The sequence below is a fragment of the Xyrauchen texanus genome, chromosome 27, assembly GCF_025860055.1.
Source record: "Xyrauchen texanus isolate HMW12.3.18 chromosome 27, RBS_HiC_50CHRs, whole genome shotgun sequence".
NCBI classification, from domain to species: Eukaryota; Metazoa; Chordata; class Actinopteri; order Cypriniformes; family Catostomidae; genus Xyrauchen; species Xyrauchen texanus.
Genome location: NC_068302.1, coordinates 33,944,493 through 33,970,876, shown reverse-complemented (window position 1 = coordinate 33,970,876; position 26,384 = coordinate 33,944,493). Strand labels below are relative to the sequence as shown.

The window sequence follows — 26,384 nt, the reverse complement described above, 5'->3', positions numbered from 1 at the left end:
AATTATGAGTCTTGAATTGCTTTCCTGCTTCTGCTTTCATTAGAGGAAGTGTTTGGGAGAACTGAAGTGATCTGAGCAGTAAGACAGCATTCAGGGGCTTCCTCATTTTAAATACCGATACCTTCTCTGTTACAGGTGTATCATCTACACTATAAACCCTAATGTTGTCATTCCTGAAAAAAATCAAGTTGTCTGAAAGGGGTTATGTCATGATCAAATACAATGTTCCTTGATATTTTGACATATAAGAGGTCTTTCTACTATAAAAACATACTATACATTTCAGAAGTCAAAACTTAATCTCCAATGCAATAAAAGCATTTATTGAAACAAAGCTGCAAAAACGCCTCATTCTCTACTTCCGTGACTACCCTACATAGGTGTACATTAATTCATGACCGCCTCTACAGTTCATAATCATCAACGCCTACTTTTAATGCTCAGTTTGTACTCAAAGAGAGCGAGCACATCAAACATGCTTGGTTTAATTATTCCTGAACACCAAAGGGGACCCATCTGGTCCTGAATACATTCTTTCGCCCATCTGCACTATTTTTAATTGTTTGTGTATGTAAACATATACTGGATGGACATCTTTGAACTTTTTGATGCTTTTCCAATGATTTGTGCAGGATGGTATGTGTGCGTCTTATTTCACCATGCTTTGGACTATGTGTTTGCGTCATGTGGATGTGTCTTTTGCATATTTCAGCGTGGATTGTAAATTTTCCGGCTCAAATCCTCGTAGATTGCTTGTGAACAGTCATAAACAATTCAAAGGAACTGTTATTGAAGGATAGGACAGTTAAAAACACAGTTCTATTCATGAATATTTCCAATGTCATGACTGCTTGATCATTTATGGTGCTGAGTGTTAACAGTTGTGCTTGAGTTTAATATATTCGGACGCAATGTGTTGGATGTGCGTTATGTGTAAACCCTGAAATGTAGTTTTATAATACTGTGGGCCGGGGTTGTTCATTCTCTTCTGATTGAGTTTTAAATATGGCTGTATTTTCAAGGGCCTGCACAATGTTAGCGAATCATAACTGCGGGCGTTTACGTTAAAGGCGCTTATGCAAAAAACGTTCGTTTCACACTGAGGGCCAGAGACAGGGTGCAAAATGATCATATATTACTAAATTATGACTGTTTTTGTGCAAAAACTATTTTTTGTAGTATTATATTAGTTTTGTTTGTTCGTTTATTCATTTATTTTGTTCAAATAGTTGTTTTTCGTTTGTTGTCACATTCGAGTGATCTGTGTCCCCTTTGGATATTTTGGACCTTGTTAACACTATCTTAGTTCTCCTTATACATGTGCAACTGAAGTACAGGCATGTGTGTATTTATGTGGAGAATTAAGTATATTTTATGATTAATCTAGAATCAGTTATAATCTTAATTTGAGCTATGTTATTATGATCTGAATTTGAGTCAATCAATTAAATTAATTAAGTAGAAACAACAATATTTAAATAGCAAATCTGAGTTTAGTCAACTTGCATTTAGTAATCTTAACTTAAATAGTTAAGTTAATTCTAAAAGAACACCAAGTAAGGTGAATTTAAGTGCACACATTTCGGAGATGCCATTACTCAATTCAACTGAGGGAATGAGTTTACTCAATCAATTGAGTAAAGTAAACTTATTAGGGTTTTCAGTGAACAGGTGAAGCTTTACTGAAGACATGAGGGTGATGGTGTCAGTCAGATATGTTTACTTTAGCAAATCTGTACCAAAGTTTGTTCACTGTCAGTATACAAATATTGTGCCATGGATTAAATTTGATAGAGACAAATATTGTTTTTAACTGCAATATTTAAAAAAAGCTCATCTTGTGCACCGAAGTCTTTTCAAAGCACACAGACTGGTTCATAAAACACAAAAATGGCAGTTTTTATGTGACATTTGCTGAATCATTCTTTACCACATGTTGCTCACTAAGCATTTCCACCCACACACCTTCAAGTTTATCGCTAAGAATTTTTCAAAGAAAAAATTCAAAGTGAAATTTTGATGATTTCATTATCATTATATACAGTACATATTTCATATTTCATATATCAATTCACCCTTAGTATTCTTTAATGAAGGTGCTGTAATTATTTTTATTCTTGGCAGACCTCTCTCCTTCCATTAATAAAATACTGTGTAAATGTGTGTCAGGTAATCAGCCTGAAAATACTTGTTTTAGGCATTTATTTTTGATATAGTCAGAAATAAGAATTTCTGTATGACTAAGAACAGGTTGGAGTGGGATGTTTCCAGGAAATGGTGATTAAGCATTATATCTTTTATGCATAGAAAGATGCAAGGAAACTTGAAAGATGAAAGAAATAGCAAAGCTTTTTCAAAAACATTTGCATCGTTAAAATCAGTACAAGTACCAAAAGTTACCGAAAGTCAGAGTAGGATATTTTAATAAGAAAATCACTTAAGTATCATTGATTTTCTCTGATGCTAAAAGGAAATTGAACTACTTCTGCCTGATGAAGAGTTCTTGGAAAAACTGTGCACCCTGGAGTCTCTTTTTTGAGGGAACGGAGGAAGATCCATGGAGAGAGAGCTCAAGTCTAGATCCTAACAGTAAACAACAACATTTAAATCATTAACTCACCTCTCTGATCTAGAACAAGAGTCTAATCATACAGATTTCAATCTGAGAATTTGCATTCATAAAAATACTCTAAATAAGCTATAAACTATGAAACAATTTACTTCATTGCACTGAGTTGGAGAATAAGTTCTTCATGATTAATACAGACATTTTTGTACTAGCCTCATGTATGAAGAAAGACTTCAGCTCCTTCAGCTCAGGATGAAAGTATGGAGTAACGATCTGGTGTCTGATTGCATTTCTTTGTCTTCTCTGCTTTTGTAGTTCTTGCCTAAATGTTGAATGACAATAAAAAACCAGTCTACGCCCTCTTTGAACTTTTGAAACCCAAACCTTTCAAACAGAATAACTATTTACCTGTGCTGGTTAATCCTTTTTTCCCACAAAGAGTTTTGCTTCTGTTTACTGATGCTGTAAAGGCAGAAGTGAGAGTAATGGTATAAAAACTAATAATAACCACAAACTCTCACTTTTCGGTAACATTTTATCTGTGGTTTGTTTTCTATTTATAAATTCCAGTACGTTAGCTGATGTGATACACACACTGCTTATCAGAGGGTTGTTTTTGATAACTCTTATTCTGGTCTACTAATGCAACAAAACAACTACATTGTACTGTGGACAGATGCACAAACAGATGCACCATGGGTAAGATGAGTAAATAATATGCAATACCACTCAGGAACTTTCCCTTCTGTCTTTTCCTCTTGCTTGTCAGGATGTTGGGCTGCTCTTACTGCTTGAGTATAAAGAGATGCTACATCAGCTGGGAAAAGAGCAAAAACACAAATAAACCTTAATATGAGATCTTCACTGTTTATGACAGTTCAGCTTTCTAGTAGCAGACTAGGAGGATTTTAAAGACTTGAGGTGTACAAAGGCACCGTAGGTGCAGTATTTAAAACTTTATGAAGGTAAAAATAGACTTGAAAGTGGGAACTGAGCTGATTTATTTTTCATTTTCATTTTCATTTTTTTAGAAAATGTCTATGGGACATTAGAGAGTTGTTAAACAAGTACATTTAAACCATCAAAAAATGCTTATGTTATTGCTAATTTAGACTCAAATGACTTTTCAAATGATGTTTTATTCTAAAAATGTTAAAACTTCCTGATTACACATTTTTGCCATTATTATGCAATTTGTTAACTTAGAAATTGTTATTAACACTACTCATATAAATGCTCTCACATGACAGAGGCATTATCCCCATGGCAACTGGAGGATCTTCAACATCAGGAAGGGACTAAAAAAAAAGTAAGGTTGAAATTTACATTAGCTTAAGCCAAGCTAGAATATAAGACTTAGAGTAAAATATCACCTATAGATCTCTGAATGATGACATGTTTAAAAAATAGGCCTTAACATATTCTAGAAGCTATATTAAGGGAATAGTTCACCCTAAAATGAAAATCCTTAAATTTTATAAACTTACCCAAAGCTTTTATATGCCTTCAGAAGCCTTGGAATCAGTATTGGGTCTAATCCAATTAAAAATTCATTAGTTACCGTAATCTAATTAGTTTTAGTCAAAAACGTAGTGTAATGTATTACATTTAAAATTCTTGTAATCAGATTACTGCTACTGACTTTCAGTTAATTGAATTACTTTAAAGTACATTATAAGGTTATGCTTATTTCTAATATACTATATTATTTATGTAGAATACATAAATTATGGCCCCATAATGAGTCAATAACTGCGTTTCCACTATAGGGCCAAATGAGGACGTGCTAGTGCGTGCCAGAGCCATTTGCGCTCCCAATGTCACTTCCAAGGCTTCATCGTGCCTCCTCTGGGCTTTCTCGAGGCCAGTGGCTAACCAGGGATTCAGACGGGTTCAATGTCAAAGGCGGAGTTTCGCTGGACTTGTGTTGTGGGTTGTGTATCCAGCGCACAATGGTACAGGTTTGGAAAAAAAATACATAAAAACAATGTGGGCACACTACAAATCCGTTAAAATGGCCAATGGACAAAGCAATGCCCAGAGGAATTACTTTCCATGGTTCGGTATATTTTCATAGACTGTGTGCTGGGATATCGTCCCGCTGTTAGTGGAGAGACCACTAGGGACACCATTGCAGTTACAGTCTGTAAGTTGTCAAGGCTGTTTAGCACTCAATATTCTAGATACAAGCCAATTCCAAAAAAGTTGGACATATCTCTAATTGAGAATGTGTGGCACATTATGAAGCACACCATATGGCAACGAAGACCCCGCACAATTGTTGAGCTAAAGACCTACATAATGGATGAATGGGAGAAATTTCCACTGTCTTCAGTGCCCAAATGCTTAATAAGTTTTATTAGAACAAATGGTGATGTTTCACAATGGAAAACTCTTGACTGTCCCAACTTTTTTTGGAATCATCGTGTTGGAATCATTTGATTTGAAAAAACTATACATAAAAAAACAATGGAATTCACAAGTTAAAACATCATCAAATGTGTAGTTGTTGTGCTTTCAACAAAGCACTACATAGCAAAGGGTGAATATAATTTAGAAATCACTCATTTTTGCTTTTATTAGCATTTTTCATACTGTCCCAACTTTTGTCAAAATTGGGGTTGTACTAGATAACATGATATATTAGCTTGAACTTCCTTCTTGCTTGTGAAATGTGTGTGATGTTGGCACTGCAGCAGTGTATTAAGGGCAGGATTTTGGGCAATGCTCCAGAGTTATTGGCCCGATGGTAGGAACGCAGTGAAGGAGAAATGAAAGGTGCTGAGTGTACAGTATGACTTGTGTGTAACAATGAAGAAGGAAGAAATATTTAATTTGTTAAGCGTAAAAGTGTTTTAGAAAGTAACTTAAAAGTAAAGCAATTAGTAATGTGATTACTTTTCAATTATGTAATAATTAACGTAATCTGATTACAATTTTTAGAGAAATTATTTGGGAGTAATTTGTAGAGGATTACTATTTTTTAAGTATCCAACACTGCTTGGAATACAGCAGCACACAAGTCATATGGACTACTTTAAGAATACATTTAGGGGGCACCATTCTAAAAAGATACCAGAATACAGGTTCGGAACAACATAAGTGTGAGTAAATGATGACAGAATGTTCATTTGTGGGTGATCTATGCCTTTAAAAAAATATGACGTTGGATCTTGTCAGACCAGTACAAGCTGGAGTAGATCAGTCTGATGAACTCGTTCCTCTGCTGTACGTGGATCCTTCAACTGCATCTTCTCCGACTGATTCTCTCTTTGTAGCAGCTGGTCCAAATATGCCTGTTAAATTAAATATTCCATGTTTATATGCAATACATTTGGTGGATAACCAATTTTGTAAATATACCTTGTAACTTGTCATTTGCAGAACAAACATTTTCAAAGGGAAGTGAGAACAACTTGAAGATTTTCACTGACACTACATTATCGTAGGAGGTTTAAGTAGGTGTGTAGTGTTTCTCAACCTTTCTTCTGCCACGGCACATTTTTAATGACTAAGGCACACCACTATCCCACATAGGCTAACCATTGTAAATATTTTTCAAGTCACATAGGTTGGCTATGCTGTGTGAGGTCACAGATGCAAGAGTGCTAAATGGGTAATGAAACAACAAATTTGTTTTCTGATTTGTAGATTTGTTCTTGCAATGCCACAACAAATTACAGGGATGCAAACTCATGAGGGGCGAAAAAGTTAAGACAATCACTGGTAAATGAAATCTTTTGCTAGGGATATTTTTTTTAAAGAATAAGCTAAAAGCACCAACTCCAGCTATTTCAGTGATTCAAGTTTATTCAAGTTTACAATTGTGCAGAATTAGCTGCAAAATAAAGAGTATTTTGGTGAGGCTTGCTTATGTTTCACAAATTTGTTCAATTTTATTAACTGATTAGTTCAGTGACCCCCTTCTGGAAATGTCACTAGGTGGCGACAAATGAGCATCTTATGTGCTATGAGTGAGTCAGTGAATCATTTTGAGTCGTTCATGACCAAAATCTAACAAGAGACTTTATAGTGTTTAAGCATTAAAAGAACAAAAAGATCTATTGTCTTCCTTCAGTCTGAGCATTATTTCTCATCCAAAAAGACGACAATAATAGTCTAATAATAGTGCGTTTCAATAACGTCTACTGACTTCAGTATAAGAATTATAAACACAAAGCAGATCTACGGTATCATTTTCTTACAGTAGCCTATTTAAAATGCTGCGCATGACTTTTATCAGAAAGGACCACAATAATAGACAAATAATAATAATTTAGAGTTTGAATAAAGTTTTTTCATCATTGTAAAATGCATTTCACATGAGCTGAGGCATCAACGCTCCGTTCAACACCAGCATCAAGCGCCTCATCGCCCTCCATATGACAAGAGTTGCAGAAAGTGTCAAAATGGGGCGATTTTACGAGTTTGCCATGTAAAAAAGCGGGAGGTGTGCACAATAAACATTGAAAACATGTATTTGGAAGAGAGAAAATAGCAGAAAGTAATAAAAGGACTTGTTTATTCGGAGTGGTGGTGGTGTAGCGGTCTAAGCACATAACTGGTAATCTGGTAATCAGAAGGATGCTGGTTCGAGCCCCACAGCCACCACCATTGTGTCCTTGAGCAAGGCACTTAATTCCAGATTGCTCCAGGGGGATTGTCCCTGTAATGAGGGCTCTGTAAGTCGCTTTGGATAAAAGCGTCTGCCAAATGCATAAATGTAAATGTAAATGTAAATGTAAATGTAAATTTTTATGTTTAGGTCAAATGTTTTCTTGTTGAATTTAAATTAGTTCAATAACTGGGTTCTCTAATATTCGTAAACAATAAGGTAATATTTAATTAAAAGAAATTATGAGACATTCAATGTCTCTTCACAAATTTGGACAGTTTTTAAATATATCTTGTTGCTTAGTACTCTCAAAGACATTTCTTTGCTCTTCACAATCACAAAAGTGACTGTTTATGGTTTGAAAATGGCGAATTTCTCAGAAAGGTGAGGAGTTTGGATCCCTGAAAATATGTTGTATATATGATGAAAATATATGTATATATATAAATATGTTGAAAATATATTTTCTTCATACATTTATTTATTTTGTGGAATTTTTGAATTTTCCACAGCACACCTGACAATCTAGTGTGCCACGGCACAGTGGTTGGGATACAATGTTGTATGAGATCCTTTAATCTGTGGAACACAATAGGAGATACTACAGTAGGCAGAACGTCAGCTTCAGTCACCATTCTCTTTCATTGTATGGAAAAAAGATGCTATGAAAGTGATTGGTGACTGAGGCTACCATTCTACCTAACATCTTATATTGTGTTCAAGGAAGAAATAAAGTCATATGGGTTTGGAACAACATGAGGTTGAGTAAATGATGACAGATTGTTTGGTTTCTTTTTTTTTTTTTTGGTGATCTATCCCTTTAAATTTTAAAAAGAAACACGTTTGCTGTAATGGGAAAAAGTGCACCTTGACTTTCTCCTTGATTTTTCTGCGCAGTGATTCAGAGACAGGTGAATGCTGAGTAATCTGATGAACCAGTAGCACATCAGGGCACTCTAAAACTGCCTGGACTCGGATAGCACTAGACTTGGGTTTCTCCTTGAACTCAAGACAGCAACCAAGGGTGGTTCCAAAAGGGGGGCCTGGAGTCTTCTTCTAAGGGCCAGATATATACAACAAACATGTCAAACAAGAATAGGCCATTAATTCATTAATTTATTGGCATTTTATATACATATAAAACTCCTAGGCAAAGCCATAAAAAAAACAAAAAACAATTGGAGTATTCAATGTGAGATTTGTTTTGAAACCACAAAAGCCTTCCAAGCAGTTCCAAAGAAAACTTTTGCAAACTCCTGTGTTAATACTATCAGAATGTTTCCATTTGAGATGGATTACCTATAGATTATATATTACCTCAAATGCAGAGAATGAGTCCCATTTCCTGGATTTGAGGTGGGTGGGAATGATGTCATCTTCTTGCATGGGTAAGAGCCAATGAGAGCTGATGCCTTGAGGGCAGGGCCTTAGCAGAGTAATACCAAGCGCTTCTGGATAAAGAAGTTTAGAATTACTACAAATTGGTTTAAAATACATTTAAACACCACATATTATTCTTGCTGCCTGAACTTGTGCAAAAATGATCATTCCATATTGGGTTTGACAAAAATACATGACTTAAAATTATTACATTGAAAAGTACTTCAAGTAGTGTTGAGGCCATCTGTATGCAAGTGTACTCCTAAAAGTTGACCAAGTAAACTTTAAGCAGATGTATGCATTTGAAATTGTACTTCTTACTTTTTACGAATTTTACTTCTGGGAAAAAATGCTTTTAGAATGTGAATTTCCCTCCCCTCAATACCACCTTACACCGACAAGCAATAGCATCCAGCAAATCATGGTTCAGGGCTGTGATGTAAACTAAAGCCTATTGGCTATTTTAAAATGCTTGAATTTCAAATACAATCACTGAACAATATGGCCCTAAAAAGTGCCCAACGTGATCTTCTGCTGTTCTATCCAATCCGCTACAATGTTCGACATGTTGTGCATTCTGAGATGCTATTCTGCTCACTATAATTGTACAGAGTGGTTACTGTAGCCTTTCCGTCAGCTCGAACAAGTCTGGCCATTCTCCATTCACCTCTCTCATCAACAAGGCATTTCCGTCCGCAGATCTGCAGCTCACTGGATGTTTTATGTTTTTGGCACCATTCTGAGTAAACTCTAGTGACTGTTGTGCATGAAAATCCCAGGAGATCAGTAGTTACAGAAATACTCAAACCAGCCCTTCTGGCAGCAAAAATCATGCCACAGGCGAAATCACTGAGATTTCTTCCCCATTCTGATAGTTTATGTGAACATTAACTGAAGCTACTGACCAGTATATGCATGATTTTATGCATTGGCTTGCTGCCACTCAACTGGCTGATTAGATAATTGCATGAATAAATAGGTGTACAGGTGTCCCTAATAAAGTGCTCAGTGAGTGTACATCAACAAAAGAGAGAAAACTGCACTCATCAAGCCATTTCATAGTGTCTTTTAGCTGGCAGAACAAAGGCCAGTAACATAATGCACCAGATGAATGGAAACTGTGTCCTCACCTTGTGAATCTGGTAGTGGATCTGTCAGAACAGCGATGGAGGAGTCACAATAAACATTCTGCAGCAGCACTTCAACATCCTGAGCTCTCAGCAACTCTGAGGCTGATCCATCCTCATGCACCACAAACAACCTCAAAGACACAAAAAAGAAAAAGCAACATAGTTATTTTAGTTGATTTATTTGAACTGACTAGTTTCCCTTTGGATGCATAAAAAATGCTTTGGCATTTAGCTGTAATTCTTTTTTAATTGCTGTTGTTTTTTCTTGGATATTTTTATCCTACCCAATAGATTTTTCTTGTGAGGTAGTTGAGTACTACGCAGGCAGAGAGCGACTTACCTGGGTGGGTGTGTTTTAAAGTCGGCATTCTGTTGAAGCTCTGCTAGCTCTCTCATTGATTGTTGTTCTGATCCATTAACCATGACATTGATCTGCCCATCTGTATTAACCTAAACACAGCATTAACATTTTCACTGTGATTAGATAAAAGAGTCTGTTGTACTTTGCGATAATGTATTTAAATGATCTTACATGTAAAAATAAATAAATAATAAAGTTAGCTGTATTTAACAGTTGCAACTTTGTAACATCATTTACAGTGCATAGAACTTTGTTTGCTAAAATTTAAATGAATTATTATGAATGGTATCAGCATTTGAGAAATTTTTTACTATAAACATATCATGAAGAGTACATGAAACTGGTTCCCCTCTGGGTCCGTCACGTGGCAGAGAAGATCTCCACTATTGTTCATCACATATTGGCCTAGATGTTCACTCTCTGGTCCTTCTTTAGTCTGTTTAGAAGAATACACTGCTCCACCATCCTTATCAATGTAAAGGACACCACCTCCACAAGGATAAATCTACATTAAACAGAGAGTGAGACAGGCTGACAGTTATTTTCTTCCGTCCGTCCATCCATCCATCCATCCATCCATCCATCCATCCATCCATCCATCCTCTTACTTTATATGATCCATGAGCAGTAGCACTAATAGAAGTGCCATCCCCAAAGAGAACATCACAAGTTCTTCTCTCATAGTCCATTATTACTGTGGCAAATTCAGCTTTCTCCACCCTAACCAGCTTCTCTCCTGAAATCAGATTTTATAGAGTGAGGGATAGAGAGGGCCTTTACACTGATAGTCTACTTTCCTTAAAACACAGAAATAATGGTTAAACTACAGTTAGAGTGTAAAAACTTTTCTTAGCATCAGGCCCACCTCGTTGAGTATTTTCATATATTTGTTATGAAACTGCATATGTAGTAAGACCTACACTACCATTCAAAAGTTTAGGATCACTTACTCATTCTTAATTTTCTTTTTTTCTTTTTTACATTTTAGAATAATAGTAAAGACATCACAACTATGGAATAATAGAAATGGAAAATGGGAATTATGCTGTGACAAAAAAATCCAAAAATAAATAAAAACTGTTATATTTTATCATCTTAGAAATACCATATTTATGTCTTTGTACGAGCAATGGACAGATTGATAATAAAGTATCGATACTTATGATATTGATCAAGGGACTAAAAATGATACAAGGAACGAAAACCTAAAACAAACAATTTTTTTTTGCAGAACAATTTTCATATAACTAAAGACCAACGGATTTATCACAGTACATTTTCAGCATTACAACACATTCTGGTGCCCCAAAAATGGGGCTTCACTCTTTCAATTAGAACATGATAATCATGTGCTTTGATCCTGAAGGAAACTGCTGCATCACACATTTCTTTGCCTAAATGCACATTATTGCTTATTTTGGTTGAGACAAATCCCTTATTTTGAACATGTTTTTCCAGACCAGGTTGCTTGTTTCTCTTGTGAAATCTGGCAACACTGCACCAGGTATATCACTCACACCTAGCACAGAGGACTGTAATTTTAAAAAGAAATGGATTAAATGTTTTTTTTTATTTCGTTTTAACTGGTTACCAATTGTAAAGGAGGCTGGGGAATGTTGGTACCAGAAAAAAGAAAGAGAAAACACAGTTTCTGCTCAGAACGAACAGAACAAGTGCTTGTTTGTTATAAATGTATTAAAATTCAAAGTAATTATGATTAAAACGAATTTAAATATTTAAAATGTTCTGTTGTTTTTATATTAATTATTGATAGTTGAAAATAGATTAAAAATGGAGTCTTATACTTTGCAAAAAATCAAAACATAATGGCTTTAAATATAATGTTAAATGGCTAAAATTACAATTTAAATAGAGGTATTGGTAATGAATCAATGTCAGCAATATTGGCTTTGATAGTACTTGCCATTAGATTGAAAAGAAAATAATTGGTATCATCCATCCCTACTTTGTACCTGAGTTCAGATGTTGTGGCTCACTCTGCTGGTAGAAGGTGGTAATACGTGTTCTATCTGCATGATCCACTATCACTGTTCCATCAGTCCTCAACACAGACAACACTTTGTCCTCCCTTGTGACCACAACCTAAACATTTCATTACAGCAATATGTGAGTATTAAAAAACACATTACATATTGGCTGAAACTGACATTGCAGTGGTCCATTCTTTGGTTGACTAATTTGCTATGTACACAAAAGAAGGCGTAGTTTTGACTGACGAAGCACTCACTGTCCCACTAAAGGGGTCTGTAGCATGATAGCTCAATATGGGTTGCACATCTACTTCCTCCTTCCCCACAGTGGCGATCCTGTGTCCAGAGGGGGTGGTGGTGGTCCATGAACCTCCAGTAACCTCAAGACACCAGTTTTCCTTTTCATTTACTGTAGGCTCTGGATGAACTTCCACATTCACCTTAGAGTTAACCTTGCCTGTGCATGACAGAAGTTGCATATTTCTTTTTAGCTATGCACTTGTTACCTCCCACAGTCCATTCTTTTCATTTATATTAAACATTGTGTGGACAAATAAAAGATAACCCTAAAAAGGTATTCACCCTGATAGTGATTTGCAATGACAAAACAATAAGAAGTCATTCATTTTAGATGAGGGTTGTTGATTTGTAGCAACATGAGCGATGGCTGCTGTTGGTGATGGAAATGCAGAGAGTGATCCGCCACCTAATACTGCAGCCGGGTAAGGATGCCTACTAGCCACCAACAGCACAGAGACTTTGCAAACTCTAATGATTTAGTATCTATCAGTGTGAATAGAGCTTAATGGGCCTTAATAATGTATTTCTTTGTTCTTCTGTGAAGTTTGTAACCTTTCTTGTCTTTAGTATCTTTGTTGTCCTCGGCCAGCTCTTTGTTAGGCTCCACCTCCTTTGTTGGTATGTGAGGAACCAGCACATATACTGGTCCAGAGTCTGGGCTTCTACTGACTGTACTGTCTGCAAACAAGACCTAAAATACACACACAGACACATGCACACACACACACACACACATAGTACATTTGTTAGGGGCTTGAGTCTTGGTTTCATATGGAGTGTGCTGATTATGCAATATTACCTTTACTTACTATTTGTTGTTTCATCCATGGTGTGTGTGGTGTAGACATTTAGAAAAAAAAGTACTAAGCTGTACATTTTAAGCTATAATAGCCGTCACAAGTAACCCAGTTCATGTGTTTTGAGTTCCAGCACATATCATTAGGGTTAGCGACATGACAATACAATTCAACCCTTTGCTTCACTTGCATTTGGGGGCAAAGCCCACACCAGCACTCCCCTAGATCCAGCCCTGATTCTACCCTCAGGACTTGTGCATGTTTTGTTTCTCTGAAACTATGTACTTGCACAGTGTATATACCAGATAAACCCTGATACACACGTGTATGTATGAATACCTCAGTAGATCTATCTCTCATGTGTTTTATGACAGTGCCTTTGCTCGTGATAACCCTGGAGACCTCAGTGTGTATGCTGATGTCTGGAGTGAGAACTGAATTGGACTCAACACTGTAGAACCTCTGCCGAACTAGCAGAGACCGGCCATTGGCAGCGCCATCTGCAAACAAAGATATCACCTTATCAGTCAGACCTGTTTTGTCCAAAAAAAATTTCAGACCTATATTTTTGTCATTTTTAAAGAACACTGGTTATTTGATGCTGTTTTTTCTAAAAAGAAACAATTAAAAATGTATATATATAAAAAAGACAATTAAATGATGCCTTGTATATGATGCATGCTGCCAAAGACATTGTGCAATTGAATTTAAACAGCTCACCTGCTGAATCTTCAAAATCAAAGTGGAGGATGAGTCCATTGGGCACTGACACATGTAGATTTAGAACCGGAGGAGGAGAGGGACTGTCTGTTGACTCAGACTGGACCTCAGCGCCTGCTGGCTGGGAAGGCAAATAGGAAAATCATCCAGATCAATGATGTATATAAAAATATATACAATATATTGTATGACAACCTCTGTGCTAAATGATACAATAGAGGTAAAATAGAGGTTATCAGTTATATAATGAGCATAAGCCAATGTTTATGTAAAAGGAATATTCTGGGTTCAAAACAAGTTGAGCTCAACTCATTCCTTTAACTAATGGCAACTAACCAACTTAACTAGCAACAAAATAATAAAATTGTATTATCACTATTCTTTGTGCAGTCACCTGTTCCTGTAATTGTTGGTGTGTAGAAAAGCTGGTGGCTTCATTTTGTTTAGTTTGAGCTCCTGTTTTGTTTGGGCTGCTCTGACTGCAGGAGATCTGAATGCCATTGGCCATGACAGCATAGAAAGAGACACATTTCTCTGTCTCACAATCTGATTTGACTCCAGGAGAAACTGGAGTTAGCAAAATAATATCGATAAATATTAGTTACATAAACGTATAAACAAAGTTATAAACAATTCTTGAATTCCATTGTGTTCACAGGAAATGTAATTCACAAATGAACTTGAATGTTATGTACAATAATGGTCATGAATCAGGGCTGATAATACAAAATCAGGTTAAATCGATTAACTGGGTTTTTTGCTCTTGAGCAAGACAGTTTAAAGGGATAGTTCAACCAAAAATGAAAATTCTGTCATCGTTCTCAGACTTTCTGTCTGCTTCTAAACACAAATTAAATGTTTTAGAAGAATATTTCAGCTCTGTAGGTCCATACAATGCAAGTGAATGGTAATCAGACCTTTCAAGCTCACATAAAGGCAGCATAAACGTAATCCATATGACTCCAGTGGCACAATCTATGTCTCCAGAAGCGATATGATAGGTGTGGGTGAGAAGCAGATAAATATTTAAGTCATTTTCTACAATACATTATAAACTTTCACTTTCACGTGCTGAAAGTGGAGATTTATAGTAAAAAGGTATAGAAATATTGATCTGCTTCTCATTCGAAATGATTGCATCGCTTCAGAAGACATATATTAAACAACTGGAGTCATATTAATTACTTTTATGCTGCCTTTATGTGATTTATTGGAGCTTGAAATGTCTGGTCACCATTCACTTGCAGGTATGGACCTACAGAGCTGAGACATTCTGCTAAAATCTTCATTTGGGTTCAGTAGAGGAAAGTCATACACATCTGGGATGGCATGAGGGTGAACTGTCCCTTCAAGTAGCTCATGCTAAATAACCAAAGTATCCAAATATTGAACTGCACAGACTCACATACCTTGTTTATCCAGCATATTGATGTCAATCGGTTTGTCCTGTTCTGTTTTACGCTCTGAAATGTGTGTGTAAAAGTGATGGCCATCCTTTTTCACACATAATTTCACTTGTCTCAACCCTGAAGATGGAAACCAAACCTATATAATTAAGCATGCAAGCTCTAACACAACAAAAATATCTGTGTATACACAGTATGTGTACATGTACATTTTATTTTTCAATTTTTGTTTTTCAAACCTTGAATGAAGTGAAAACTCTCCACGTCTATTTGCCCTCCGTCACAGGGATAAACAGACTGAACACTACCGGTGACCTGTGCCAATTTCCCATTTAAACTGTAGCCTGTGAATACCTGCACAAAATATATATTTCCATTTAATTACAAAGAACCGATTTAATACTGTTAGTCTTAATCTATTTAGGACAAATAACTTCCCACTCATAACAATTCAATTCTATTAAAAAGTATTTGATAAGCAATTATTTAATGCAATATCTATTTCAGACATTTGTTCTTCTCTCATTGGCTAGTTCTTGAGGTGTCTCTGGAACGTCTCTGGTCTTGTCTCTAGCCTGTGTTGCTGAGCTGGGTGTTTTGGAACTGCTGGAAATGTTCTCTTTGCTCTTTCTTGAGGACTGTGGGGTTTTCTTGTTGTCCTTTGCAGAGTCTGTTTCTTTTCCTCCTTTTTCCTTCTTTGTCTTTTTTAACTGCTCCTCCTCTATCAATCTATCCTGCTCAATTTTCCAGGCCTACAGTAATCAAGTAAACAACAGGCCAAACATAGGAATACTAAAATTGTTCAGGTTTCTCCAATCAGTATAAGAAGTGAGTCTTTTCCAAGAGCAGATTTGTAGACTACACAGTATATATTCACATTATTTCACTAGCATTCATTAAAAAGATTTTAAACTCACTTTGAGAGAGTCCTCTCTTATGTATGGCTCTGCTGTGTCTGACATTGGAGGCTCTATTGGTGAGTCTAAAAGAGAGTGAGAAAGTGTTAAACTCAATATTTGTCATAACACTTGCTCAAATATCCCATTCATCCCATGATCTTCTCTGATGAATTCTTCCAAAAACTCTATATAAAATTGGATGTATTGATTTGTTATCTACATATTCAGAGACTCATGTATTAGACAACAGATATGAATGGCTGTTTTGCCTCTTTTCCTGTCGGAATTTGAAGGGGTTTGGATGATATTTCTCTCTGCCTCCTTCCTCTGCTGTTCAATCTGCCACTTTTCCTCTTCCTGTCTGGTCCATTCACTGAGAGATTCTGCTACATATTCCAGGTAGTTCCTATAACAATATAAATGTCACTGTGTTAATCTTTGTAACCAACATCAACACTTTCAAATTGACTTATTTAGATACATTAAAGAACAGTGCATATTGCGTATTTCCAGTAGGCTGCAAAAACTATTTTCTTATAGTATTTCTTATTTGGTTTATTTTCTTGTTTTGTCTTGTCTTGTTGACTTTTTCAGAGAATATATCATTGAATTTAGCATATTTTTCTTAACTCATAGGAATATTCTGGGCTCAATACAAGTTAAGATTAATCGCATTTGTGAAGTAGTGTTATTATTTTGACTAGTCCCTCCTTTTCTTTAAAAAATACTTACAATGGAAGTACAAACGGAGGGTTTGTAAATGTGATGCTTATAATTGTATAAAAGCACGTACATTCATTCTTCTGTTAAAACTCATGTATTCAATTTAAGCTGTAAAATTATTTAAGTTGTCATTTTTATTGGCTATAAATTTACACAGAAAAGGTAAGCGATTTTACCACACTAAAATCATGTTAACATGCATATTGTTTATGTCTTGTGACTATACTTTTGAAACAGTGAGATTTTTCACATTTATGGATTGGCCCCTTTCACTTCCATTGTAAGTGCCTCACTGTAACCAATTTTATTTTTTATTTCTTTCAAGAAAAGAATGGGGAAAGTCAAAATTAACCTTTGTAGTAATCAAAATTTTAACAATTGAGCTAAACTTGTATTGAACCGGGAATACTCATTTAAGCATAAATCTAATAAAATTGTATTAATGAGATTTCTACTTAAAACAAGAAAAAAACTATTTGCCAATGGGCTAGGAAAAACATAACTCAAGATATATAATTTTTTGTTTATACAGGATAACAGTATTAGTTTATCCATTAGATATATCTAAGTTTAAGGATGTTTAGAGTTCCTTATGAAAATAAGACAAAAACGATTTTGTCAATTATTTTTCGCAGTGTATTTTGATATCTTTCAGCATTATGGGAAAACAGTAATTGTGTGATCATATTAAATCTCTACATTACAAATCGGTCATGTGCTAAATGATTATTGGATTTTGCCCCCCCAAAAATTATGTAGCCAAATACTTTTTAAAAGAGACAAAGTACCTGAATCCAACATCTGTGTGAAGTGATGCGTTCCAGAATTCTCTGAATCTCCTGTGAGGGCTCATGGGATTATGGCAGATGACATATATGGCACTATCTCGGCTGCAGTAAAAAGTGTCTATATATCTGTAGGTCTCAGATGCAGACTGGAGGACCTAAGAGGTAAGCAGATAGATATAGTATATCATATATTTCTTTTAAACTTTTGATAGGCTTTCTATATAATGATATAAGACAGATGCTATTTACACAAATGTAAAAAGCAAAAAAAGCATCTTCTTTGCATTAAGTGCAAATAGTGTTAGATGCTATTTGAACCTAAATAAATACCAGGTCTCCCTCGAAACAGAGACTTTACTCTCAAGGGACTTCCTGGTTAAACAAAGGTTAAATAAATACTAACAGAATATTAATGTAGTAACACCATGGTTATTTGCATTAAAACTATGGCTTCTACCAAAAAAATGGTTACTACAATATTACTATAGTAAAACCATGGTTAATTTTACCCAGATCAAAGATTTCTCTCTCTCGACTGTCACTATGACCGAATCAGCTTTACTTATTTTTATAAGTAGTATTAAAAGGATATATTAAAAATGGAAACAGAAAACAAAATGGGAAAAGGGGGAATTGAACCCGGGTCGTCCGCATGGAGAAAAAAAAAGCACATCCACACAATCTTAACACACTTTGCCACTGTAACAACACTGGGGGTGCAGTTTGTCTTAAATTTCTGTGTTTCCACCAGACTATTTGAGTGCAAATAGCCACACTGTGTGGCAGGTGCTATTTATACCTAGTGCAAAGTCCCTCCATATTTATAATGATTCAGTATAACGATAGAGAACAAGATGGATACCTGAGGGAAGACATCCGCACTGTGCTTCTCTACACAGTTCCAGTCTCCTAGCTTCCGAATGATTGTCTTTTGGAGATCTGTTATAGTAACTTCATTCCCCTGTTTGATGCAATTCATTGGAATATTACAAATCGAATTCTTAAAAAGCCCATGATAGTGTAAGTGTATGTTAAGAGTTTGCACAAAATGTTCAATTTAAACCTTCAGCTTGTTCTTGTATTCGCATGACAATAGCTATACCTTTTGGTCCTCTGTCCCAACACTGCTTTCTGCAGATCCTTTGACAATAAAACAACTGATTTGTACAAGATTAATTTTTTTACACTTCTTTAAAGATAATGTATTAAAAGGAAATAATAGTTTTGAAATTATATGTATTTGTGTTTATCTGTAAAGTCAAATTGTAATGCTGTATGTACAGTAGATATAAACTTGTCATGTCTGCTCTTGTGCTCTTGTCAAACCTGCTGTCATGCTGCTGTTCCAGTAAAAGTTCTTGGCAAAAGCGACAGGGTTGTCCCACGGTGTGGGGCTCGGAGGGCCTGATTGTGATCCTTTAATACAGCCATTCTCATCCACTGAGGTCAATGGCATACTCTCAAACACAAAGACCTGAAGAAGCCTCTGTAGCTCAGACCAGCTCAGAGAGTCTGCAGATACATACAGTTGAAGTCAGAAGTTTACATACACTTAGGTTGAAGTCATCAAAACTCATTTTTTAACTACCCCACAGATTTTATATTAGCAAACTATAGTTTTGGCAAGTCCTTTAGGACATCTACTTTGTGCTTGATGAGTAATTTTTCCAACAATTGTTTACAGACAGATTGTTTCACTTTTAATTGACTATATCTCAATTCCAGTGGGTCAGAAGTTTACATACACTAAGTTCACTGTTCCCTTAAGCAGCTTGTAAAATTCCAGAAAATGATGTCAAGCCTTTAGACAATTAGCCAGTTTGCTTCTGATAGGAGGCATACTGAATTGTCCACATCCACAGGTACTGAAGTGTACCTGTGGATGTATTTTAAGGCATACCTTCAAATTTAGTGCCTCTTTGCTTGACATCATGGGAAAATCAAAAGAAATCAGCCAAGACCTCAGAAAAAGAATTGTGGACCTCCACAAGTCTGGTTTATCCTTGGGAGCAATTTCCAAATGCCTGAAGGTACCATGTTCATCTGAACAAACAATAGTACGCAAGTATAAACACCATGGGACCACACAGCCATCATACTGCTCAGGAAGGAGACACATTCAGGCTCCTAGAGATGAACATAGTTTGGTTCGAAAAGTACAAATCAATCCCAGACCAACAGCAAAGGACCTTGTGAAGATGCTGAAGGAAACAGGTAGACAAGTATCTATATCCACAGTAAAACTAGTCCCATATCGACATAACCATAAAGGCTGCTCAGCAAGCAAGAAGCCACTTCTCCAAATCCACCATAAAAAAAGCCAGACTACAGTTTGCACAAGTGCACATGGGAACAAAGATCTTGCTTTTTGGAGAAATGTCCTCTGGTATAATAAACAACAATTTGGACTGTTTGGCCATAATGACCATGGAGGAAAAGGTGAGGCTTGCAAGCCGAAGAGCACCATCCCAACAGTTAAGCACTGGGGTGGCAGCATCATGTTGTGGGGGTGCTTTGCTGCTGGAGGGACTGGTACACTTCTCCAAATAGATGGCATCATGAGGAAGTAAAGTTATGTGGATATTTTGAAGCAGCATCTCAAGACATCAGCCATGAAGTTAAAGCTTTGTCGCAAATGGGTCTTCCAAATGGACAATGATCCCAAGCATACCTCCAAAGCTGTATCAAAATGGCTTAAGGACAACAATGTCAAGGTATTGGAGTGGTCATCACAAAGCCCTGACCTCAATCTGATTTGGGCAGAACTGAATAAGCGTGTGCGAGCAAGGAGGCCTACAAACCTGACTAAGTAACACCAGTTCTGTCTGGAGGAATGGGCCAAAATTCCAGCAACTTATTGTGAGAAGCTTGTGGAAGGCTACCCAAAATATTTGACCCAAGTTAAACAATTTAAAGCCAATGCTACCAAATACTAACAAAGTGTATGTAAACTTCTGACCCACTGGGAATGTGATGAAATAAATAATTCTCTCTACTATTATTCTAACATTTCACATTCTTAAAATAAAGTAGTGATCCTAACTGACCTAAGACAGGGAATGTTTTCTATGATTGTCTGACTTCAACTGAATTAAGACATATAATAAACACACAGTACAATGGCAAAACTGGGGACACATGTTGTTCTAATGTGGAAGCAACTCCCAAGAGAACACTGCAAACACACTAACAGAAAATGCATGTTATTTTATCAGTATCTTAAAGAGTTTGCGGTTTCCTTCTCACCATCAGTGCAAAAGTGCATAAGCTCTTGAGATCTGGCCAGTCTATCAGTGGTACTCTCAATGCGTCTGGACATCAGGCTGGTCCACAGCAGGCTTTGATTCATTATTTCAACTTCAATTCTGATTGCATCAATGCCACCCTGGACCTCAAACATTAGCAAAAGGTTTATATGATATTAATGTTTACTATTATCATGTATATTTATATCATTTACATCACTGTGTCAATGACATCCAAATGGAATTCATACGATTTACAAGGGAATCTTTTGGGATCAAGGGATCAAATGTGCTTGTTTGAACAACATTCATTTCAGGACCAATATATTAATGAGGGCAAATGGATAGAATCATGCAAAAAATGACTTTGCGTTTGCAGCCACTGATCGTGACATTTAGGCCATCACCAGCTTCATGAATGTGAGTGTGTATATTTGCATGCTCACGGGAAGCTGCAGGAGTCTCTTCGCTCTCTCGTCATGGTGATTGATCAGGAGGGGGGGTTTCTGATCAGTATTGAGCAGGCTGTCCTGGACCCCAAGATCCTTTATCAGCCTCTGTCATAACACACACACACACACACACACACACACAATTGTGTACATTTTGATTTAGAAGTTTAGTTTTGCCTCTGTTCTTGCATTGATCTGATAAAGACATTTACCTCCTTGTCTTCTTCTGGCTGTGGCAACCGCAGCACAGATGAGAGCATGTAACAGATTAGATCTTGGTTTGTTCTATCAAAGGTCTGCTCTGCTGAATCAACTGTTCCTGTCTTAACTTCCTGATCTGAGGCAACCACCTAGTCAGCACACAGGAAGTGATGAGAAGAGTTAAGCAGCCAAATTTTCAAAGAAATGACAAACTATCCACCTCTTTAGAAGCATGCAATGAAAAAACAAGTAACAAAATCCCATCCAAAGCATGTACATACAATACATGTATATCAGGAGGTTATGCATCAATATTTTGCAGTAGTAACTGCATATTTTAGCCCTACAAATCAGAGACATAAAAATCCAAAATGGTTTATAAATGTAAGACATGTAACTTGCTAAGGTCAGAAATGTGCTCACCTGCTCCAGCATGCAGTGCAGTATAAGAGGAACAGATGTAATTTCAGGAGGAATCTTGTCCAGTAGGTCACAGTAGTATCTCATATCAACCTCTGCACCCAAAGAATGAGGTTGCAACTCTGCAGCTCAAACATAATGATTTAGTTTAAAGCTATTTTACATCCAGAAATTGGGCGTTTTGGATTTAAAGCACAAACATAGCAAATGCTGAAATAACAGAGCAAACCATTTTTTAATGAGAAAGTATTTTATGTTCTTATAATAAATTAAACATTATGAGCTGTACATAATGGAAAATTACTAATTGCAAAAGTTCTGCAAAGTTTCTGCAGAATCAGTGTGTTTTTTCTTGTACCTTCCTCTTCCTCTGTCACTGCTTTCTTCCTTTGAGTTTGTACAACCTAAAACATATAACATGACCAATATTAGCTCTATTACAAATAACACTCATTATATAAAACCATAATGAGTGTTGATCGGCAAAAAACTGCATATGTAAAGCACTTTATCTGACATTTTAGCAGCAGCAGTACTATTGTGAGAGCAGTCATGTACCTCAGAGGAGCTCTGTCGGGAATACTGATTGGGTCTGCAGGCCAATGGCACTTGGATCAGCCTCATGCAGTTGAGATAATGACAGTACTGTCTCTTCCAGTCAAGACTGTCATACAGCAGACATGCCACACCCTCAAATATAGCAGCTCCAAAATCCAGCTAGACAATGTTAGATGACAGATAGTCCAATAAGGATAGAGCATCAGAAATGCTTACTTTTACTGTGCTACTTAACTGAATTTATGATTCTTGTGAGTTTAAAAACCTTTTGATCTCAAGGCTTATGCTTAAATTCTTGAAAGTAGTAGTTTACCAGAATTCATAACAGAATTAATTAACAAAAACAATGCATAAAATCACACAAATCTGAATCATTTACATATACATTTACATTTATGCATTTGGCAGACGCTTTTATCCAAAGCGACTTACAGAGCCCTTATTACAGGGACAATCCCCTGGAGCAACCTGGAGTTAAGTGCCTTGCTCAAGGACACAATGGTGGTGGATGTGGGGCTCGAACCAGCGTCCTTCTGATTACCAGATTACCAGTTATGTGCTTAGACCACTACACCACCACCACTCCGAATCAGTAGCCTTATGTGATACATGCAAGTACACTTATTCTCCATTCACCATGGCATCAGTGTTGCCTATGTCCTGGTGCAGCAAATGCATCTTTACGCTGTAGCTCAACCTGGCCACATCATAGAGTCTGGATCCCATACTGCCACTATTCAAGACTGGTTCCAACTGCTTCCAGAACACATCTAACTCTTGCTGCCTCCTCTGTTTCAGAATCCAAACTTCTGAAAACAGATAAGTTAAAATTGGTTGATTTTAATTCCAGCATATTCTGCATGCATTGTCTAATCTGCTTTAAAAGTATAAACCGAATATAATCATAAGCAATTTGCCTTGATCTTCAGGTGTGAGGCTATTCTCCTCTGCCTCTGTTTCCTCTTGAGTCTCTGATTCTTCTTCTCTCTCTAAGCCCAATTTAATAACATTGGACACATGGATACCAAGATAGTCCAATGCAGGGATAAGATGAGGCTGGTAGAAGCCCACCATCAGGATGTAGTGCTGCGGCCCATCATCTGGCTCATCATCTGCACAGATAGGGCCGGTCAGAGGTAAAAAAATAAATAAATATGCTTAGTGTATGCATTAAAGTTTGGTAATCATAATAACACTTGTTCTCATTTTACATAGCATGCATTTTGAACAGAAGGCTGTTCGTAACCTATTTTACTCTGGCAATCTAATTTTAGATAAGTAATTTCAGAGGCAGTAACACATTTTGATGAGAGATTATAAAGACAAAATGTCCTTTATTTTGGAAAAACATGCACCGTATTGTGTACAATAACACCAGGAACATGCATTAAGAAAACACACAGGATCATTTTGATTTAATTTGCAATTTCATGCACATTTCTATGCTCAGTATTGTTTGTTCCACTAATCTAAATTTGCACTTTTAAACTTTTAGATAACTGTAATCATGTTTCACCTATATATTTGATTGTGCTCTCCTCCTCTCCTCTGTGTTTGAGTTTGGTGTCTTTGGTTGGAACCGGAAGCTCAGCTTTTTTCCCTTTTGCTGCTCCTTTACCTCCCTGATCTTTGCTGGCAGAATTTACTTTAACACAAGTATTTTCCTCTAAAGTCTGAGAGATACATACACTGTGTTAATGTTTATCAGACACATGTGGTTGTGTGCAAATCTACTGTATGTATATTTGATTTCAATTTATTTTAGACACAGTACATCTATGTATAAGGTGTAAATTTGATTCTTCCCTGCATAACGTTGTTACTACCTTTTCAAAAGCAGATGTTAGGCACTGTCAGCCTAAGTAACCATTCACTTTCTTTATATGGAGTAAAAAAAAAATGCTAATAAATTAAATGGTGACTGAGGCTGTTAGTCCCTAACATTCTGCACCGCATCACTTTTTGTGTCCCATGGAAGAAAGAAAGTCTTACTAGTTTGGAACAACATGAGGGTGGATAAATAATGAAATAATATAAATTTTGGGTTAACTATCACTTTAAGCCATTGCTATTGTACTTCAGCTAAAGTGCATTCACCTTCTGTTCAGCAGCCCTTCTTTGAATGTCATTGTTTTTGATGGCCAGAAGCTGAAACTTTATTAATTTTACCATCAAATCTAAAGTAATTTCCTCTCCAGCATCCATTAGAGACTTTGCAACTTCAGTCACCTACAGGAGCACAAACCATAGAATATTGTTATTACAGATAGAAACATAATCTTTGGATTTTTTACAGACACAATTAAAGGGAAAGTTTACCCGAAAATTCTCTCATTATTTACTCACCTCATGTCTAAGACTTTCTTTCTTCTGCTGAACAAAACAAAGATTTCTAGAATAATATTTCAGCTCTGTAGAGTCATACAACGCTAACAGTGAACCATAACAAAATCTTTGAATCTCCAAAAAGCACATAAATGCAGCATTAACATAATCCATAGACTCCTTATCTTCAGAAGCGATAAGGTAGTTGTGGGTGAGAAACAGTTCGATATTTAATGAAATTTTCCCTATAAATTCTCCTCCCCGCCCAGTAGGTGGCGATATGCATGAAGAATGTGAAAAAGAAAGTGATAGTGGAGATTGATAGAAAGAAAGAACTTAAATATTTATCTGTTTCTCACCCACATATCATATCACTTCTGAAAATATGGATTTAACCACTGGAGTCGTATTAATTACTTTTATGCGGCCTTTATGTGCTTTTTGAGTTTCGTAGTTTGGTACTCATTCACTTGCATTGTATGGACCAACACAGCTGAGAAATTCTTCTAAAAATCTTTGTTTGTGTTCAGCAGAGGAAATAAAGTCATGCACATCTGCGATGGCATTTTCATTTGGGGTGAACTAACCCTTTAACCAGACCTTGCTAACATTACAACATTCAAACTGGTTAAATGTCTTAAAAGGTATAATGACCATTCTGAAATTGATCCAAACTTATAAATATGTTTGCAACCAAACTCTTCTCAAAAACGCTTCCTCAACCATACATATGACCAGTAGATTTCTAAATGTCATGAATAACAATGCTCACCTCAACAAATATGGGAACGTCCTTGGTCTTTCTGGCCTTTGGATTTCCCAGTTCATTGATCTGTGGCAACACAGAATACTGGTTTATTTACAGTTACTGGTTATGATATTTCTTTTTGTTCTATTTATGTCAATAAAATATTATATATTAAATTGTCACTACAGTCTCAGCATCGTGAACCGAAACCATATTTCAGACCTTTTCCAGAATGTTCTCCCAGGACACCACACTGAAAAGCTTGCGCAGGGGTTGCTGAACAGCTTGCTGGAGAGCAGAGATGAGCTGTTCGTCCTCTGCTTTCTCTACCTGGACCAAAGACACACTGGCCTTCCAGGTAACCTGGAGTCACAGATGATTCATATGATAAATATTCATTTCTCTCTGGTGAAAACCAGAGATAAACTAGATAAAGCTAAAAGTTATAGATAAACAATTTTTACATAATTAATAAATTACCTCCTCAAATACAGCAGCAGTAAGTGCTGTCTCCCAGCCCTTATTAACAGCAGCTGCGCCAGTTGGAGCAACAGCAGATGGAGTAACACTTTTGGTGCGCTTGGGGGGCATGTTCTCTTCAATTCTCACACAGTCAATCTGGCGTTGACACTCATTAATCCTGCCAATAAGCTGTGTTTTATTATTTTCAGATCGTTCACTCCAACCAAAGTTTGCATGTCCAGCCAAAGTTTCCAAAAGCGTCGCGGTAACCTATGGCAACCCCACATGCCTACG

General features: G+C 36.4%; 1 protein-coding gene across 2 annotated transcripts; it reads right to left on the bottom strand.

Moving 5' to 3' along the window:
* Positions 1–2,196: 2,196 nt before the first annotated feature.
* spag17 (sperm associated antigen 17) lies at positions 2,197–26,337 on the bottom strand. Of its 2 annotated transcripts, XM_052094561.1 has the most exons (40): positions 26,109–26,337; positions 25,851–25,991; positions 25,653–25,712; positions 24,653–24,784; positions 24,072–24,228; positions 23,473–23,667; positions 23,192–23,364; positions 22,556–22,714; positions 22,356–22,401; positions 22,001–22,119; positions 21,589–21,726; positions 21,371–21,481; positions 20,926–21,070; positions 19,006–19,191; positions 18,782–18,819; positions 18,542–18,640; positions 17,680–17,834; positions 16,438–16,574; positions 16,187–16,251; positions 15,779–16,021; positions 15,509–15,623; positions 15,273–15,389; positions 14,258–14,430; positions 13,864–13,984; positions 13,483–13,643; positions 12,899–13,037; positions 12,304–12,503; positions 12,029–12,158; positions 10,664–10,791; positions 10,390–10,560; positions 10,035–10,144; positions 9,695–9,825; positions 8,502–8,635; positions 8,052–8,240; positions 5,752–5,865; positions 3,813–3,867; positions 3,296–3,386; positions 2,978–3,031; positions 2,783–2,891; positions 2,197–2,583 (listed from the first exon to the last, which is right to left on the bottom strand). In XM_052094561.1, exons 1-40 carry the CDS (start codon positions 26,217–26,219, stop codon positions 2,464–2,466), a joined length of 5,172 nt encoding a protein of 1,723 aa, XP_051950521.1. In that variant the 5' UTR covers positions 26,220–26,337; the 3' UTR covers positions 2,197–2,463. The 2 variants fall into 2 exon arrangements, with proteins under 2 accessions (XP_051950521.1, XP_051950520.1); XM_052094560.1 differs by lacking the exons at positions 23,473–23,667; positions 24,072–24,228; positions 24,653–24,784; ... (1 more) ...; positions 25,851–25,991; positions 26,109–26,337 and having other exon boundaries at positions 8,052–8,237; positions 23,192–23,303.
* Between the last annotated feature and the right edge of the window lie 47 nt (positions 26,338–26,384).

Excerpts from the sequence above, each read along its gene's own strand:
- spag17 (XM_052094561.1), bottom strand. The coding sequence starts at position 26,219 with ATGCCCCCCAAGCGCACCAAAAGTGTTACTCCATCTGCTGTTGCTCCA. Across the intron at positions 17,835-18,541 it reads GTGCGGATGTCTTCCCTCAG|GTCCTCCAGTCTGCATCTGA; the intron begins GTATCCATCTTG and ends CTTACCTCTTAG. Across the intron at positions 3,868-5,751 it reads ATCTACTCCAGCTTGTACTG|TCCCTTCCTGATGTTGAAGA; the intron begins GTCTGACAAGAT and ends CTTTTTTTTTAG.